General features: G+C 43.2%; 1 protein-coding gene across 2 annotated transcripts; it reads left to right on the plus strand.

Moving 5' to 3' along the window:
* The first annotated feature begins 1,352 nt into the window (after window positions 1–1,352).
* LOC137436651 (carbonyl reductase [NADPH] 1-like) lies at window positions 1,353–19,602 on the plus strand. 2 transcript variants are annotated; one of them, XM_078786615.1, is made up of 5 exons: window positions 1,353–1,438; window positions 4,416–4,712; window positions 14,686–14,936; window positions 16,420–16,564; window positions 18,770–19,602. In XM_078786615.1, exons 2-5 carry the CDS (start codon window positions 4,418–4,420, stop codon window positions 18,991–18,993), a joined length of 915 nt encoding a protein of 304 aa, XP_078642741.1. In that variant the 5' UTR covers window positions 1,353–1,438; window positions 4,416–4,417; the 3' UTR covers window positions 18,994–19,602. The 2 variants fall into 2 exon arrangements, with proteins under 2 accessions (XP_078642741.1, XP_067986733.1); XM_068130632.2 differs by lacking the exon at window positions 1,353–1,438 and adding an exon at window positions 1,448–1,491.
* The last annotated feature ends 597 nt before the right edge of the window (window positions 19,603–20,199 follow it).

Genomic DNA, 20,199 nt, shown 5'->3' on the forward strand with positions numbered 1-20,199 from the left:
GTTTTGGACTTTTTTAAAACATGGGACAAAGTGACCAGTTGAAATGTAAAGTTAAAATGGGCGACAGTTCATCAGCACAAACCCGCAGCAAGCCGGGGCTGATACGATCAGGACCAGTCGCTTTTCTGACCTTCAAGTTCATCAGAACATCAGAACGTTTTGTGACATCATTTATTTCTAAACAAAACACATTTCTCCAATTTCATTTCAAGTGTTTTGAAGATAATTAGCTGATCATCAAATAACAGCAGAACGGTTTGCTTTTTTGTTCATTAATACGATGAAACTTCGCAAAAGTGCTAAGGGGACATCTGAGTTCAATGTGCTCCACATATTTGTCCCCTTTGTTTCGCAATTTCTGAAATCACTTTGGCCTTTAAGAGCAGTTTAACTCCAAAGCACTCGTCACTTCTTACATGATAATAACTAGCAACGGTACCCGCCCTGCGGGCGGGGCTTCAATTGGGAGGCCCAAATGAAAAGGCAAAATATCAGAAATTGAAGGCTTTTTTTTTATTTTTTAACGATTTATATGAACATCCGTTAAATCATATCACATGCAAATCAGCAAAATCTAAACAGTATTTGTAGAATTTCAATAAAAGCCACATAACTGTTCATATCTGTAAATATTATTCCATCGTGTTTGGAAAAACTGGAAAATTGGAAAAATTGGGGAAAAAATGGGGGAAAAATGGAAAAACAACCAAGCCTATTTTACTCCAGGGGGTCCCAGGATTACCCACCCAAAATTTTGTTGCGATCGGTTCAGCCGTTTTTGCGGTACCTGGGAACAGACAGACAGACATTTGGTGAATTATAGCAAGATTCTCTGTTTAGCTTCATATAAATGTCAACATTTCTTTTTTACTCTAATTATATTTTCATTGTTTTTCGGTTTGAATTTTTTTTTTTACAATTCTGTAAATACGTATTGCCTGAGAATATGTTTGTATAAAATTGTAAAAATTTAGCTCAAGGTAAATTCATCCAATCTTCTTCTTTTGTCAAGTTTTCCTGTAACCACTCCAAACATCCAATCTTATGTTGATGTATGCAATGCACACCACACTATGGTCCGAAAGGTTGAATTCGAAAAACCATAGGGTCTTCGAAAAATAGTTCAAAGGCCCAATGGTCCCAAAGCCCAAAGGCCCGAATTCAACCGTTCGGACCATCGGGCCTTCGGACCATCGAGACGGTGGCACCCCGATAGTTGGGCCACCCACATATAGCTCACGGAGACGCTGCCTTTAATGGGGCTAAACCTCAATCAATAATAGCCAACAATGCATCGTAAATAAATGAGATCTTACATGCATCATCAGCAATGTTTATGTTCCACGGCGTTTTTAGTTTCCCGGTGTCAGCAACGAAGTGACGTCATCGGGAGCTCTTTTGGCAATTGGTCGATCGACTGGTGAGGTGAAAATATAAGGTGAGAATGCAATGAGTGTTTCGATCTTTTTCGTTGGAGATCTTTAAAGTGCGGTGAGTTGTATTTTTTAATATATCCAGGAAGCAAATAAATGGATTAATCACTGGAGGTGTTCATTATACATGGTGGTGTTATTGGCACGGCAAACGCAAGTACATTTTGTACGAAGTCAGTCGGTTGGTGAAGACGGAGTAAGGCAAGAAAGGAATGGTTTTTCTTGTTTTTTAACTTGAGTGCGTTATTATTTAGTATCGGCCTATTTAATTGACCTAGATTTGTATTTTTTCATGAGATTTGTCGGAGATGGAAATTGTTTTTGATATAAACTATAAAGGTGTTTTTCATGTGAAATCCTGGTGGACGGTGGACGTGCACAGCGTTTATCGGCCATGATCCCGGGGGCACCAATATGGCACAGCGTTTATCCGAGAGGAGAAAAACACACCTATACGTGAAAGGAGCCAAGACTGGGACTGCACAATTGCTTTAATCAATTTTATTATTATTATTATTATTATTATTATTATTATTAAGAAACAGACAAACTCTCGAAGGGAAGGAATGGGATCCGAATTTTTAAAGCCAGGAATGGAACCATGGACTGTGTGAACCCGGCTTGACGAGACCACGGGGGTCTCATCATGGACCCAATGACGACGAGGAGACCGAGACCTCATCACAGACCCTATGAGGAGGTTAAAGGTCAATGATTTATCGGTCATTCTGTTCTCGAATCGATTTCAGGTATTTTGGTGAAGATCCGGATTCGGATCCGGATACTAGAATTTTTTTGTGATTCTTCACTATTGAGAGACAGGGCCAAAAACAATACATAGCAGGATATCTCAAAAAGTTATGGATGGATTTGGACGAAACTTGGTGGACCGGTTGGGTGTGTGACGAGGAAGAATCGATTCGATTTTGGTGAAGATCCGAATCTGGATCCAGCTCGGATAATTTTAAAGTGATTCTTCACCATTGAGTGATATGGCCAACCAGGCGGACGTATGCTCTCCACTGAGTGACGTTCTAATCTTCCTACTGTAATACTGGACATTGTTTGAGATATCAATACAAATTTAATGAAATCTTAATTTGCATGATTCATTGAGAATTTATCTCGATTATGATGACATTTCTAATTCCTGTCCCTGAACTTTGGCAGACATTTTGGTTTACAACGTTACCAAGAACATTGGCCAAACTACTGTAGAACTGCAGAGCTCTGTAGAGGTGTAAGAGCATACCTCTACTAAGCTGATCAGTTTACGTTTGATATTCCACTGAGAATTGATCTCGCTCTGGACCTGAACAAAATCGAATCGATTTGTTCTTCTCACCTGACCAACTCATCCACCAAGATTTGTCAAAATCCATGCACACTTTTTGATATATCGTGATAGATATTGTTTTTGGCCCCCATCTCTCAATGGTGAAAATCACATAGTGTAAAATTGAGAGTATCCGCCCAAGGGGGAGCGATCTTGTTCCAAGGAAGTGAAAGCATGCAACATGTTCTGCTGACACATACCTTTATCTGGGCATTGTACAGGTGATTGAAAGCTCCCTCAATCGCTCCCGAATAAATAAATAAATTTTTAAATGAAAAAGCATTTTAAAATGCAAAGCCCATCTGCATCCGCTTCATATTTACATCTTCTTCTTCCTCTGTATGCTGAACACGACAGTTCAAAAAATTGATTTATGCAGCCTTGACCTTTGAGCTAATGCTTAAAAAAACAAAAAACAATCAGCTTCTAGCTTTTGATTGGTGAACCCATTCAGTGACCCAATAGGCAAATTCTTAAAATTTCAGGTCAATAGGATGAAAATTTGTGATTTTATGCAGCCTTGACCTCTGACCTTTTCATCTAAAAGAAACAATCTGTTTCTAGCTTTTGATTCGTCAACAAATATGGTGAGGCAATATGTAAATTCTTAAAACTTAAGAAAAATTGCATGAAAATTGATGATTTTAGGTGAAATTTTTTGCCATTGTGCAAGAAAAATTGCATGAAAATTGATGATTTTAGGTGAAAATTTGATTGCAAAGCTCAAATGGTAAATTACGATTTCAGGTCAATTGGATGAAAATTGATGATTTTTTGGTGATGCTGACTTTTGACCTTTTGACAATTATTTGTCTCCATATTCTCATAAAGCTTTGTTGGAAAATTTGATGACAAAAGCTCAAATGGTTAAAGTTATGGCCGGACACACACCTACACACATCGCTGCGCGGGGGACGGAATAATAACCCGGGTTACATACATGAAGGAAAAACATGCCCACTGCTTAGAATTCAAAACACTTGACTGCATGGGGACAGGAATACTGCACCTAACTTTAAAAGTTATGCTGATCCTATGTAGCAAGTCTGGATGTAATCGGCCCAGAACAACTGTAGGTGGAGTAGTGCGACACACACACACCGCTCTGTGAATTACAGTAAGGATTCTTGTATCCGGGTCTTCATCAAAATCAAATCGATTCATCCTTGTCACACATCCAACACAGGTTGTTTCACCACTAAGTTTTGTCCGAATCTGCTGATAGCTTTTTTGAGTTATCCTGCTCACGGACAGACAGACAGACAGAGGTGAAAACATATCCTACGTCCAGCTTCGGTGGAAGAGATGACTAGGGATGTTCCGATCCTTCGGTGTGTTTGATATCTGTTGAAAGTTATTTTCAATACAAATCTCCTGATACCTTAATATTGAGGATCAGTTGAGAATTGATCAAAACATGGCCAATTTGGCCATATTTCTAACCTCCACCCCGAAATGGTTAATAGATTTCAACGTGTTAAATGCAGTTACCTGTGCAGATTCACTAGATATCGTTAGTGGAGGCTTTGAAATACCATTAATGTGGATATACAGAAAGGATCGAATTATTGGGGTCGTGTTCCACGTTCTCAGCTCAACTAGAAATGAAAACCTCTTGTAATTTGTGTTTACGTTCGTTTTTACAGCCATGGCAGCTCAGCGTGTGGCAGTTGTGACTGGAGCAAACAAAGGCATTGGGTTTGCAATTGTGCAAGGTCTCGCAAAAACCTTTGATGGGGTTGTGATCTTGACCGCATGCAATGAACAGCTGGGCCATGAGGCCGTGGATAAAGTGGCCAGCCTTGCAGGACCCGCTACCAAGATCAAGTTTCACCAGCTGGACATCACGGATGACTCCAGTGTGAAGTGCCTAGCAAAGCATTTGTCAGATGAATATGGTGGTCTCGACGTCCTCATCAATAATGCTGCCATTGCATACAAGGGTGAGTCTTAACGATTGCTGTCGAACACTTAAGTGTTCGCCTCAGAGTCATTGAAGGCCTGGCCAGTTGAATGGATGCTGAGTGATGATTGTTAGCTTCATGAGAATAGGAAATGTACCTTGTTTTAGATTGAAGAGAAACTGGGAGACATTTGCAGGAAACATTACGAATGGATAAATATATATTGTTGTCCCATTTGCCTGGTTTGAATCCGGTGAGTCGCTTCAATGCGACCATCATGGTCAACCATTTCGGGACCTTCCCCGCTGGATCACTCGCCTAGTGTCTCAATACCGTACGGATTGGAAATCCCAAATGACCAAGCGTCAAACCGATTAGGCGTCGCTTGTTTTATGCAAATTAGTCCAAGCGAGCCTGACGTGCTCCATCTGAGTGTTGAGAACCATGGGCAACTATCCCTCAATAGGCCTTTCTGGATCACCCCAGGAGAACGACGACAACCAGAACTCGCTCATAAGACCAGGTATATTTATGCCTCTGCCCCCGAAGGTAGCCAGAGACGTTTTGTTTTTGGGTTGTCCGTACGTATGTCGTTCTGTCCTTCCCTACGGGATACACCTCGTTTTTCTCAGCAACCACATCTCTGATTGAGATGACACTTTTAAGGTAGGAGGAACACCCATGCAGAAGGTTTTTATGATTATTGTGACATCATAGGTCACGTAGTATGGCAGCCATCTTAGATTAAACGCAAATAATTAAAAAAAAAATCTCAAACTGCTGAATGGAAAAATGTGAAATTTGGCACATTGTCAAGTGCTCCAAATGGGGAACAAAGGCATTATAATGATGACATTGTCGGTGAAGTGGTATACTTGGCATAAATGTTTTAATCAATGCCTTATCCTAAAAATCAGAAATTGCATGCACATGATTTATGAACCATTTCTAAAGAAATATTAATTTTATGGCATCATCGGTCGCATTGTTTGGCAGCCATATTGGATTTAACCTGAAAATTTAATGACCAAGCGTCACACCTCTGATTTTTTTGTTCTCAGCTCTCCATGCTATCCATCGAAATCGAAGTTAAGTAATTGTTCCCATTTGTATTTTCGTTATAACTATTTATTTTATGGTGTATATATTGTCTCCCGACGAAGATTTTCGGTGCAAATCTTTCATACCTGTATTGAAAATCGTGTTAATTCGGGTCGTGTTTTGAGGCCTTGTAGTTGTACAGTGAACACTGTACAACCTTGAGGCTTTGTTTTTCTCTCAGCGGTCCGTGTTTTTGTGATCCAATAACTTTCGTTCTCTGTTTTCCCAATCTTTTCACCCCATAGCCCTCTTCCTTGTGTAAATCACAACTCAAAAAAATCCAAAAAAAAACATTTCCTTCTCTGTTCTCATTCGTTTATTCATTCTTATTCGTTCGTTCGTTCGTTCTTCGACCACGTGTTTCTCCCCCATTTCCCCAGATAGATTGTCAAATTTCAACTCGTTATTTTATCGTCCATGCGTTATTGTTTTGATTATAGTTACTTTTGGTTTGAATTTCCTGTAACTTGTAATTATTTAATCGTGTTCTGGTCCTCGTGTGCGGCCTTGTAGTTGTACCCCCGTCGGTGTTTGTTATCTTAATCGTGTTTTGCTTGGCTCTTAGTTTTTTTCCCTTCTACCCCGAACATAATACTCTGTCTAACGTTCTAAATCCCCCCACGTTCTAAATCTGCACCTCCCCCCCCCCCACCCCCAAAAACCACACAAACAAAAAAAAAAACCAAAAACATTTATTTTCCTTTCTCCACGTGTACTGTTGACTCATCCTGTATTTTCTGTCCAGGTGTGCTGTTCGCCCCGCCCCCATTAACTCCTTGCCATCCACCGTTTGCCCTTCACGTGACTCGTGGTGGTCCCTCTCGGCTCTCCCCCTGTTGGTATTTTTGTGCACATAAGATTGTTCACGGTTCTGTTTAAATATTATTTAAATATGTATAACCTTTCCCCTTCAGTGTTTTACTCAGTGGTATTTTACAACACGCTGTTTTTCTTCCTATTTAAAAGGCTTTTCTCAATTTCCTCTCCAACTCATTCCACCTCAAAAAAAAGAAATTCAATATCTTATACGTCTCCCTCACTACATGGTCTAAATTCACATTCATTCCATCCCTCCTCCATCATTCTGAACCGGATTGCTAACTTGAAAATCACAACAAACCCAATTTGTTTTCAATGTTCGTCTTTCATTAATCAACCACTTTCTAAACTCCTCTCTTGCCCCTCCCATCCAAATCCCTCCCCTTGCACCTACACTCCTAAACTCCCCCCTTGCCCCGCCACTCTTAAAATCCCCCCCTGCCCCTCCACTCCTGAACTCCCCCCTTGCCCTTCCACTCCTGAACTCCCCCCTTGCCCTTCCCCTCCTAAACTCCCCCCTCACTCCTCCCCTTCAAAACTCCCCCCCAACCCCTCCCATTCAAATCTCCCCCCATACCATTCCTCTCCAATTCTCCCTCCTCCCCCCTCCTCCTCAAAGCTGCCTCCTCCCCACTTCGTCTCCCTTCTATCTCATACCTCCACCCCCCCAACCTTTTTCTTTCCTCTGCCCCCCCTCAAACAACCCCTCACTGTGCCTCATCCCTTCACCTTCAAACCTTTCATCCTCCTCATCCTTCCCTTTCTTGGAACTCTTCTGCAATCGCTGACACACTAACAACTGCTCTACCTACCTCCCCCTCTCATCCTTCATCTTACCCTACTCCTCCCCTCCCCTGTCCTGTACCCGATGCTCCCCCTCTCTCTTCATTAACGGTATGGACCTCAAACATCTGGGGCCTTCGCTCAAACCTGACTGATCTCCCCATACAGGTTGCTTCTGACAATCCAGACTTGATCTGCTTAACAGAGACTTTCCTCCTTCAAGATGTCTCTGATTCCTTAATATCTCTTCCTGGTTACTCCCTCCTCCGGTATGATAGACCTGAGCCTCAGCCTGGTGGTGGGGTAGCTATCTTTATCAAAAACTCTCTTCCTCACTCTCCTTGCGCTGCCCTCTCTCCTCTTCACCCCCAGGAGTACCTCTGGATACGGCTTCCTCTCCGCTCCCACCTTTTGTTCATATGTGTTCTGTACCGTCCCCCAAACAGTGATGACTCCATCTACATTTCACTGTCCGACAACATGGACCAACTTCTATCCACTCATCCCAACTCTCTCTTCCTCATATGTGGTGACTTCAATTGTCATCATGCCACCTGGTTGGGTGTGGGTTCCTCTCTCACCAGTCATGGCACCTCAGCAAAGGACTTCTGTGACTCACTGGGATTGACACAATCTGTCAATTTCCCGACCCGGATCTCAGCCAATGGAGTATCTTCTCTTCTAGACTTGGTTATGACTAACTTCCCTGCTAATGTCTGCTGCTCTTCTTCTGCTCCAATCGGTTCTTCTGATCATGTGCTTGTCAAAGTGGACATCTCTCTGGCCATTCTCAGAGAGCCTCCTCAGCGTCGACGAGTCTGGCATTTCACTCAGGCCGACTGGGACGGTCTTCAAGCAGCCATCATTCGTCTGGATTGGTCTCCCATCTCCACTGCCTCTGACATCAATTCTTCCTGGGAATTCTTCCAAAGCAAACTGATCTCTCTCATGCACAGATTTATCCCATCTCGCCTTCAGTTGTCTTACCCTTCCTCCCGTCCATGGTACACTGAATCTTGTGGTGAGGCAGTTGCCCTGAAACAACTTGCCTTTGCCTCTTGGAAGGCTAATCCAACTGAAGGAAATCTCAGTTCCTTCCACCAAGCTCGGAACAAGTGTGTGTCTACCCTCAGGAGTGCCAGGAAGCACTATCTCTCCTCACTCAAGAATGAACTCTCAAACCTGTCTCCTTCCTCCAAATCCTGGTGGCGTCTGGTCAAATCCATATCTGGTGTTTGTTCCCCCTCCATCCCCTCCCTTACCTCAAATGGCCACACAGTTGACATCGCACGTGACAAAGCCGAATGCCTCAACTCTGTGTTTGCCTCAAAATCCTTAGTCCCAAACCCATCTCTCTCTGTTCCCACCTTTCCCAGTCGAACCAAACTGCTCCTGGACTCTGTGACCTTCTCTCCTGACAAGGTGGAGGAGTTTTTGTCAAACCTCGACTCTGATTCTGCAACTGGACCAGATGGCATCAGCCCACGGGTCCTAAAATCCTGCTGTGCCGCTCTTTCTCACCCTCTCTCTGTTCTTTTCACCCTATCTTTTGCTCAAGGTCATCTGCCAGCATCCTGGAAATCAGCAAACATTACCGCTTTACACAAAAAAGGTGCAAAAACAGATCCTTGCAACTACAGACCAATCAGCCTGCTCCCAATTATCAGCAAAGTCATGGAATCCATCATTGCTTCGGATATGAAATCTTTCCTCTTCTCCAATGGCTTGATCTCTGATCATCAATTTGGTTTCAGACCAGGTCACTCTACTCTGGACATGCTGCTTCTGCTGTCTCAACAATGGATGGAGGTCCTCAATGCCAAACAGGAAATCAGAGCTGTCTCCCTTGACATATCACGTGCCTTCGATACGGTCTGGCACCCAGCTCTGCTCACCAAACTCTCCTCCTATGGTATCCATGGAAATCTCCATGCATGGCTTGGGGACTTCCTCTCTGGTCGTAGTCAACGTGTGGCCCTGAATGGATTTCTCTCATCTCCCCTTCCCGTTCAGGCTGGAGTTCCCCAAGGCAGTGTGCTGGGCCCTGTGCTTTTTCTGGTTTTTATCAATGATCTCTCCGACTCTCTGGAAAATCCTCTGTATCTCTTTGCTGATGACTCCACTCTGCCGCTCCATTCCTCTTCCCTCAGATCGGCAGTCTGCAGCCTCCTCACTCTCTGAAGACCTGGACAAAATCACAGACTGGTCAAACATGTGGAACATGTCTTTCAATCCTGACAAATCTCACACTCTTACTATGTCTCTCCGAAAAGATCGACTGGACAACCCTCCCATCTACTTTCTCAACAATCCTCTCCAAGAAGTTCTGTCGCTCAAGCTTTTGGGTCTCACCATCTGCCATGATCTTTCTTGGGAAAACCACATTTCCAAGCTGGCCTCCAAAGCCAGTCGCCGACTGGGCATCCTCCGTCATGCGAAGTCCTTCCTCGGCACACCTGAGCTCCTCACCACATACAAGGCTTTCATCCGCAGCTCAATGGAATACTGTTCTCCCCTATGGGCTGGTGCTCCTGCCTCACACCTGGCTCGGCTTCACGCTGTTGAATCCAAAGCTTTCAGAATCATTGGAATCTCCCGCGATGAAGCTATCTCTGAGGGCCTTTCACTCACTCACCGCAGGCAGGTAGGTGGTCTTTCTGTCTTCTACCGACTCCTCTCCGGCCTTGCTCCCCCAGCTCTCTCTGTGCTCTGTCCCCCAAATATTCCTACAGGTCGCACAAGATCTGCCAGCCACCCTCTGATGGTTAAACTGCCGAAATCTCGGCTCTCTGCTCACCTTCACTCTTTCATTCCTCTTTTTTCCCGCCTCTGGAACAAACTCCCACACTCACTTCAATCACACTCCTCCCGCCAGGTCTTCAAAACAGCTGTTCACCACCATCTCTTATCTTCCCCCATCCAAAACCTTGATCTTTTCTACCCCCACTAATTCACCCCAGATCCACATTGTTTGAAATTCCAACTTCTTTCCTGGAAGTCTTGGCAGTGTCCATATGTTTTATACCTCTCCCACCCCCCCCCCCCTTCCCATGCCTCCCCCCCAAAGACCTCTCCCTCCCACAGTTCTCTCGATGTCTCCATGTCTCTCGGTCCCTGCTCTCAAATGTTGTGTTTGTGTCCTTCCCCCTCCCTCCCCATCTTGTCTACCGCTCCCGATGTTATATGTTTTATGTGTCGGTTTGTCTTTCTGTGTGATTAATGTTCGCTCTTTCACGAGCCTCGATCTTGTATACAAAAAAAAAAAAAACCTCAAAAAAGCATCTTCTCCCAAACCACCAAAGTGATTGACTTGAAACTTTATGGATGTAATCGACTTGGAATGGCGATTAAAAATTGATAATGAAAACGTCATTGGTCACATTGTGAGGCAGCCATATTGGATTGAAGAAAAATATTAAATAATGATGTCTCAGAAACCGATTACCCTATCGATGCGAAACTTTATAAGTTTACATAACACCATTGCTGCATATCGTTTGAAAATGATGTTGGAGGTCACGTGGTTTGGCAGCCATCTTGGATAGAAAAATGAACTCATCCGATCAACACGAAACTTTACAAACATGATCACCTACCCATACATATGCATAGTGTACATTTTTTCATGTTATATGTCTCGTGGTTTTGCAGCCATATTAGCCTGAAAGCCGTAATAATAAAAAAAACCTTCTCTGAAACTGCTTCACCGATCGATGTCTTGTCTGGGGAAAATGTGATACTTAAGAAAAGCTGAAGGGACTTTAATCGAGCTTGTTTGTTTATAGGATAGTCAACGAGGGCATCTACCCGTTGTCACGGGCAGGGACTACGCGGAGGCGTATTGGCGACTCAGTCGCATTGATCTAGTGAATAATGCAAATGGCTTTAGGGAATGAAACACAAGGGGGCAATTCTTTTTTGTATGCATCACACGGCTGCAGGTAGCATAATTAGCTGAGGACACCATGGGATCTTTACCATCCACCAACCAATGCTAGCAGACGGGATGCCCGTTTAACTTCCATTCGAGGGACTTCACAAACATTGAATCGCCTTGCCGATGAAACACCGGGATGACAGTTTATAGCTGGTTTGGGAATTAAACCCAGGCTAGACAGCTTCAGAGGTGAGTGCGTGCAGAATAATCGCCTCCCTTTGACCTTTTTCGCTTTTTGTTGTTGCATCCTGAATTCAAAATGGATTCAATTACTTCTTTTTTTTAAACTGATCTTTTTGTGTTTTGTAGATATCACCCGCCACAAAGCCTTTAAGGTCACTCGAGGTTGGGGCTACACAAATGAAAGTATAGATATGAGACATAAAGAAGGAATCTATTGGCATTCCTCTTGAATTGAGGTAGGTTTGGGTAGAGGGGAAAGTAGGATGCAGGTAAATTGTTCCAGTGATGCTGTGCGGGGGAAAAAAACTAGAAGAATACCTCGTAGTCTTACTTCTTGGGACAGATATAGTGTATGGATGAGAAGAAACCGCCAAATGTGCAGAGCGACAAAGTATGCTCAGGTGGAACAACCTGTCATCAACCCTCGGAGCACAATCTGTGGTAATATCTGTAGAAAAGGCTCGAGGAAACAACAGAGTGCGGACAGAGAGAGGCTCCAGGGATGATGCCAACTCCTGTTCCACCAGAATGACAGCACGGTGCTGGATTCTGTCAAGAAGAGATAGGTGACAGGCCGGAGCACCAGCCCAAATATGGCAATGATACTCCATGACCGGATGTATCGTGGCCTTGTATCGTTGGAGCATAGCAACTTGACAAAGGTATCGCCAAGCACAAAATAAGCAGCCAAGATGCTGGGACGCTCTTTTAGCTATACCAGAGATGTCCTTTTCCCAGCTTGGGTTTGAGTTGATATCCAATCCATGCAGACTGATAACAGGGGAGTTCCTGCAAAGGTGAAGAATCCATAGACAGGGTTGGAAAACAAGGTGCTCTTGAACTAGACACAGACAACAAGGTAGTATTTTTGGTTGAAAGTAACAAGCCAGTCTTTTCCCCAGTTTATCACTCTCTAGGACCTGATTGAGAGTGGTACTGGCATGGTCATGGGTAGGAGACGAGGTTCCTGGGTAGGTAGTATACAGTGAGTCATCTGCATAAATGCTTGAGAGAATACAATCGGGCAGATCATTGATATATAATAAGAACAATATTGGACCTAACGCAGACCCCTGAGGCACACCAGTATTTATGTACAGCAGATGACTGTCCGTCATGCACCGCAGAAATTTGATGATTTGCAAGGACGTCAGAGATTGTATCAAGCAATTTTCCAGAACTGCCATATTATTTTAGCTTATGGATGAGGTCCTTGCGCCACACTTCATCAAAAGCCTTTGAGATGTTGAGAGCAACAACACTGGCTTCTCTGCAATGATCCAAAGCCCTATGCACATGTTTCGTGATTAGGTATAGAACATCAGAAGACCTTGAATGTCGAAAGCCATACTGGACATCAGTTCGGAGATTGTGGGTTTCCAGATGAGTCATGAGTTGTTGTTTTATCAAGGATTCAAACACTTTGCTGATAATGGGTAGAAGGCTAACGGGCCGATAGTTATATGGATCTGATTTCTCACCGGAGCCTTTAAAGAAGGGGAATTGCAGGGATTCTTTCTGGTCCAGTAGATTTTGAAATGTGAAGCCTTTGAATAATCTTCGCAACTTTCCTCGATGTGACAGTGGAACGGCTGCTGTGAAGACGGGAAGGACAAACAGGCAATGAATGTCCGTGGTCTTCAAGCGTGGAGTTTGCAGCAAAATGCTCAGCAAAGAGGTTGACTTTATAAATAGGAGAGGTAAACACTTCAGGGCCATTGAAGAGGACAGGAATCGATGATGGATTACGGTTGAGAATGCTGTTTGTAATTCTCCAAAAATCTCCAGAGCCGTTTATTTGAGAGAATCACAAACAGATTATGCATACTGTCTCTTAGCATTCTCTAATACTCGTTTACAGTGGTTGCTCACCAGTTGAAACAAATGATGCGCCTCACTCGACCCAACAAGATGATACTGTTGAAAAAGGTGATTGCGATGGGCGATATCAGCAGAACAAGCCGGAGTGGACCGTGGCTGAGGGGTGTCACTTAGGTCCGAGAAGGGATAAAGAGGTCCATACCAATACAGATCCACTCAGTAATTTCCTTGGCAGCTTCAGATGGGTTGTGACAAAGGATTGAGTTCCCGTGAGCATCGGCAAGAAAAGAATGCACGGCATTCCAGTCAGCCTTGCTATATTAGAAGACAGTTCCATGGACAGGGTGAACAACAGTTGATGGTGAAGAATAAGAAACCCGAACTTCGACGTTGACGTGATCAGAATTTCCTAGAGGAGGGTATGGGGGTATAATTTTTGCAGTACAATCTCCAGGATTTGAACACAAAAACAGATCAAGAAGTTACTTGCGATCAATAACTCGATCAGGAATTTCAGTCAGAGCTGAGATGATCTGAGTAAGGTCATGTGACATCGCAAAGTTAAATGCACTGACACCAGGAGCCTCAGTGCTGTGAGTAAACAAACTATTCTTCGTGATGAACATTAAGGTCTCCATAGACCATAATATAAGCAGTTTGGTGTCAAGACAGCGGGGTATTATGTGTAGATTAGTGACAAAACAAATCTCAATGCAAGCCATTTTAAATTCAGGCTGCAACACAACAAAGTGTGAATACCTTCTGAAGACGGTACGTCTTGGCCATCCTGTACAAGGAAGCAATAACAGGTACATAACTAGAACTGTGAGCAGTGATGACAGGCTTTCAGGCAAAATGGCCACCATACTACGTGACTGACGTATTCATTTTCAATAAATTTTCCTCATGCGTAGATAAAATCTGTAAATTAGAGTTTGGATCGGTTAAGCGGTTGTGAAGATATAAATGTTCAATTTTTTTCCTTGAATCCAAGATGGCCACCATGTCACATGACTGATGTCATCGTTTACAAATATTTTAATATTTTTTATATTATTTTTATACAAATATTATATCAACACATAATGGTGCCTTTTTGTCATGAAGTGAATGTCTGCTTGGACCTCTTATGATCCTCGGAAGCATGTTGCGGAAGTTTCTTCCAAACAAGTTGGTCCGCGGTTGCTTCTTTGTTTGCCTCCATTCTACTTTGACTTTGGTGAATAGCAAATTCTGTAATACTTAAACAGTACAATTATATGGTTTACAGCACAGTAGTAATGGCATGCTTCCTTGTGATGATTCAGATGATGAGTAATGGCTTGCCATGGTGAATAATATGACTCGTCATTTTTATGAATCCTGCAGTTGCAGACACCACACCTTTCAGTGAGCAAGCCGAGGTCACATTGCGAACCAACTTCTTTGCTACGCTGCGCTCGAGCGATGAATTCATGTCACTGCTGCGTCCGTCTGCACGAGTTGTAACCGTGTCCAGCACATCGGCTCTGCGTGCTCTCAGTGGGTGCTCTCGTGAGCTCGCCAAGCGTTTCCGTGACCCCGAGCTCAGCCGAGAAGAGCTTGCGACATTGATGGAGAAGTTCATAAAGGATGCAAAGGTATGTATTCATTAAAGATGAAAATGCCAGAAAGGTACTGTCATCCTTTGTAAAGCAGTACAGGTATGTTCTGGACACAATTGCCCACATTGAATGGAGAAGTTAAAAATAAGAAGTTTGAAACTCCTTTGAGATTTCTCCACATGCTAAATACACAGAAAACTCACTTTAATGCGATACCAAACATATGATCATCGCTGGTGCAGTTCTCAAGTTGTGGAGAAATACTTTTGGAGTTGGCGTTAACATCGTATTGAGTAATTTGCTCAAAACTTACTCCACTCACCGTAGTGGGAATTTCTAATGGAGAAATCCCAGTGAAATTTGTTACACTCATAGTTATTATTTTGAATACAAGATTGAGGCTCATCAAAAAGTAAGGATTGAGAGTACAAGGGTAACATCGTGATGGTTGTCCCACTGTCCTTGGAACAGATGGACAATGCCCTTGAAGCCTGTGAGCAGATGAATGTGGCAAACTTGAAGATTTTGATCAATGAAAGATTTTGATTTTTCTCACCATCTGCTCGTGACTTGTTATCGTTTACCTGAGACCAGGTTGGTTTGCCTAGGTGGGAATCCAAGTCCTCAATCCCGCTGCCTTCAGTTGGATAACCTCCGTGACATACTAGATTCATCCTTGTCAACACGTCATTTTTGTTTTTACCACAAAGCGAACAAAATACTGAAGTGTGCATGGGAAGGAGTGGGATATTCATTCTCAAGATGACCAGGAAGTGTTTGTGTTTTCACATTTCGCATCATTGATATACACGGTCTGTCGGTCACTGTAAATGGCTTCATGTTTTGTGTATGTAAGCAACAAACCAGGAAGTAGATTGTGGTCAGATTGAACCAAACTCAACGGTTTCGGTCTCCTTGTACGTTGATCTTCCAGATGTTGGAATATGAATGAATGCTCCTTTTAAGGCCATTTCTCCCCGCTAGAGTGGGGGTTAGCCTTGCAGGCCCCATGACAATCATGGTTCCCTGTTTGAGGCAATGTTTTTGTGGCCGGATGCCCTTCCTGACGCCAACCCTTAGTCGCCTCTTATGATGCGCTAGGATACGGTGTACCTATTCTAAATTGGGGTACACACCGGGATCATTCATCCCAGGAAGCTGGTACTCAATAAATATAGTAAGCCATTCCTTTGGCTCCGTAAGGGGCATGGGGCTACCGGGGCAGTTTTTCCTTGGGTGGTAGGTACAGTCCTGGATGGGTTTCCAGCATGAGGCAGGATACTCAAATGGCTCATTCTTCTCATTAAGCTGGTACTCATTTTGCTGACCTCTGGAGGATGTCGGGCTGAGTCGACCCACCTGGTGTTGTCTAACAGAATGACAGGGGCTTCAACGCAGAACCTTAAGAGTATAAACTTGCAACTTTAACCATTAAGCCTACATGAGGCTTCAATGACAATAGCTGCTTTGCATTTAAACTTCACCGCTAAATGCTGTTTGTCCCGTGGATGAAACCCAGGCAGGTAACCACAAAGCTAACGGCTGGCCAAACAGCGCATACGGCATGAGCAAGGTGGGGGTGACCTGCCTGACACGCATCCAAGCACGAGAAATCGGCCACACCCGACCTAACGATAACATCCTCATCAACTGCTTCTGTCCAGGTGTGTTAATGCAGTAATGTTTGTGAAAGTGAAACAAAAGTTTTACTTCAGAAACCTCGGACTACAAGATGTTTGTTCCAATATGATTTTGTTACCTCTGCCACCAAAGGTGGAAGGCGGTTATGTTTTCACCAATGTCTGTCTGTCTGTCTGTCTGTCTGTTTGTTTATGGACAGAATATCTCAAAGTTGTGGACGGATTAGGACGAAATTTGGTGGACAGGTTGGGTGTGTGACAAAGACGAAATTATTCTATTTCGGTGAAGATCCAAATGTGGATCTGAGAATTTAAAAAAAGTTTCTTCACTATTGAGTACAACAACAACAACAACAACAGGCATTTTAAGGCCATTTTCCCTGCTAGAGCGAAGGCTAGCCTTGCGGGCCCCTTGACAATCTTCTCCATTTTGCCCTATTTTCTGCATCTCCCCTTGTTAACCCCCTTGCCCGCATTTCTTCTTCCACCACCTTTAGCCAAGTCTTTCTTGGTTTTCCCCATCCTCTACTTCCTTCTGCATTCATTTCCATCACTCTTCTCAACCAGTCACTTTCATCCTTCCTCAACACATGACCAAACCATCTCAACCTGTTTCTCTTCACAGCATCCATCACAGGCTCTATTTCCATCATCTTTTACAAGTCATCATTTGTCTTCCTCTCTCTCAATGATACTCCACACATCCACCGAACCATTCGCATTTCCACCCTTTCCAGCCTTTGATGCTGCTCTCCGTTCATTACCCATGTCTCGCTCCCATAAATCATAACACTTCTCACACATGCAGAATACACTTTTCCTTTCAGCTTCAACGACACTCCCCTCCTCATCAGCACGCCACTCAGTTCCCGAAACTTCTTCCATGCACATCTCACTCCAGCAACCGTTGCCGAGTCTGATCCACCTCCTCCATTCAGCATGTCTCCTCGGTCGCAAAATGTTTTCACATCTTCCAGTTTCACGCCGTCTCCAAGATCCAACTCAACATTTCCTCCATCTGCAGCTCACTCGGTGCACACCTTACACTTGAATGTAGCTGCCACACTGGTTAATGAGCCTCTCAGGCCACTACATTTTTTATGAACCCACTCAGCGCACATTGTACATTGAATGGAATTCACTCCGACACCCTTCCTGCACACAGCATACGGCCACTTCCCAGTTCTTTCCACCTCACCACATGCTTTACCACTTGCCATCACCTTCGTTTTTCCGATATTCACCTTCAGACCTTTTCTCTCCATACATTCCTTCCACTTGTTCATCTTCTCCTTCAGTCCATCCATACCCTCCCCAATCAACACCAGATCATCTGCATGCAACAACTCCCACGGTAAACCATCCTTTCCGTTCCGAGCCAGCACCTCCATCACAGCTACAAATAGTAGTGGACTTGGTACCGACCCCTGATGCACTCCCACCTTCACCTCAAACTCACCACTGTTCCCGTCCTTCGTCCTTACAGCTGTGCGTGCTCTCTCGTACATTGCCACCACTACTCTGATCAACCATTCCTCCACTCCTAACTTCCTCAATGCCCATGTCATGATTTTCTTCACTATTGAGTGATAGGGCTTAAACTGATATATCCAGGATGTCTCAAAGTTGTTGACAGATTCAGACAAAACTTGGTGGACAAGTTGGGTGTGTGATGAGGATGAATCGATTTGATTTTGGTGAAGATCCGGGTACGAGAATTTTCAAGATATTGAAGTGATTCTTTACCATTGAGTGATAGGGCCAAAAACGATATGTATCATGATGTCAAAGTTGTGGACAGGTTATGACAAAACTGGGTGGATGAGTTTGGTGTGTTCAATATTTTGTGCGTCATCCACTCCTTCCAGTGATTTGACTTGAAATCATAATCCCTGCTTCCATCAGGTGAGCCTAGGAGTGTCTCTGCTTCTTAAAAAAAAAAATTGCAAGCATTTTGTATGAAACTAACAATGTGCCTTCACAGTCCAACATGTTAAACTTTAAAAAATTTCTGCGATGAATCAGGAAACGCCAGGAACCTATCCCTCTTTTCCCCATTGAAACAATGCCCCCATATTCACAGATTTGTCATTCGCGGCATTTTCCAGGGACATATCCTCCACAAATGTCGGTGGTCCGACTGTATTAACTCGTGTTTATAATTCTATCGGATTGCTTATTTGAACTAAAAGGTCTTCAATGATCTCTGTGACCCCTTTGGTACCTCAGGCTGGGCGCGTACAGACATGGCTGGTCCAAAAGCTACACTCTCACCTGAAGCAGGTGCTGTTACCCCACTGTATCTTGCCCAGATCCCTCCTGGTGCAAGCAGTCCACATGGACAGTTTGTTTTTGAGAAACAGGTGAAGGCTTTCATGAAACAGAAGAATAGAATATCGAATGATCGTATAAAGGCTATTTTCCCCGCTAGAGCAGGGGTTAGCCTTGCTTGAAATTTTTACAGAAAAATACATTTTTGAATTGTATGACTATCTGTGGCTTCCTCAATGATGTTAAACATTTGATTCGTTTGAGCTTAGCTTTGATTATCCTCTGAAGTATGGAAAACGATACTCTGGTTTTCTCAAATTGTTCTCTCCTGGTACTTCAATCGCTTCATCAAGTTCCATCACGTAAACACACACTGGGTCCAGTCCTGCAGAGATCGCTCATTCTCTGAAGACATTAAATAATTTGATTGATGATTGAAAATTTTCTTTGAAGACCTTAATTTATGTTTCGAGACTAATTTCACCTCCAACCTTGGAGTACAGGGATCGTGATATTATTTGATGATTAACTGATAGTTCACATCCCAAATCGCTTGACTTACCTTGACTCGAGGTCTGAAAACACTTTAATCATAATCTTCCCACATCTTCCCACATTTTCCCATTTTAAACTCGATGTTGGTGACCTGAAGACATGATGACAGATGAACTGTTCTTCCATGGAGTGCATTGTTTGTTGATAATAATGGAATTTTGTTGGATTAATCCCTAATTACTTGATTAAAAGGTATGCATCATCATAATGAAATAAAATTGCTACATTGAACCATTCATTGTGCATTTCTCTTGATAGAGCCAGCTCTGTGTAAGGAAAGATCATATGACATCAGGTTCCTCAATGTGGATCAGGTAGAGACAGATTGGAGTGTGTTCGAAGGTAGTCCAGCACGTACACGAGATTGATTTAACTTTGATCCCTTCAGCCATTATCGTGGTAACTAAGTCATTTTTTACTTAACATGACCTCTGACCCCAAAATCTGTTGATGTTTACATCGTCATACATTCACCAAGTTTGATTTAAATCCCTTTATGTTCTAAAGTTGTCACATTTTTACCTGACATGACCATTGACCTCTCAATGCCCATAATCCAATCGGTTCATCTTTGCATGATAATACTTATACCAAGTTTGTTCAAATTCTCATCATTGCTTCACAAGTTGGCCTGGTAACTATTTTTACTTGACGTTACCTCTGACCTCTTGAGCCCAAAATCTAATCTGTTCATCGTTACATCATTACACACACCTGTACCAAGTTTGACCTGGATCCCTTCAGCCGTTTTCACGTTATAATCTTATTATGGACTTCGACCTATTGACCCAAAAATCAAATCGGTGTTAATCTTTGTATCAGAATACATATTT

This window comes from Myxine glutinosa, chromosome 11 (genome assembly GCF_964187855.1).
Source record: "Myxine glutinosa chromosome 11, kmMyxGlut1.1, whole genome shotgun sequence".
NCBI lineage: Eukaryota > Metazoa > Chordata > Myxini > Myxiniformes > Myxinidae > Myxine > Myxine glutinosa.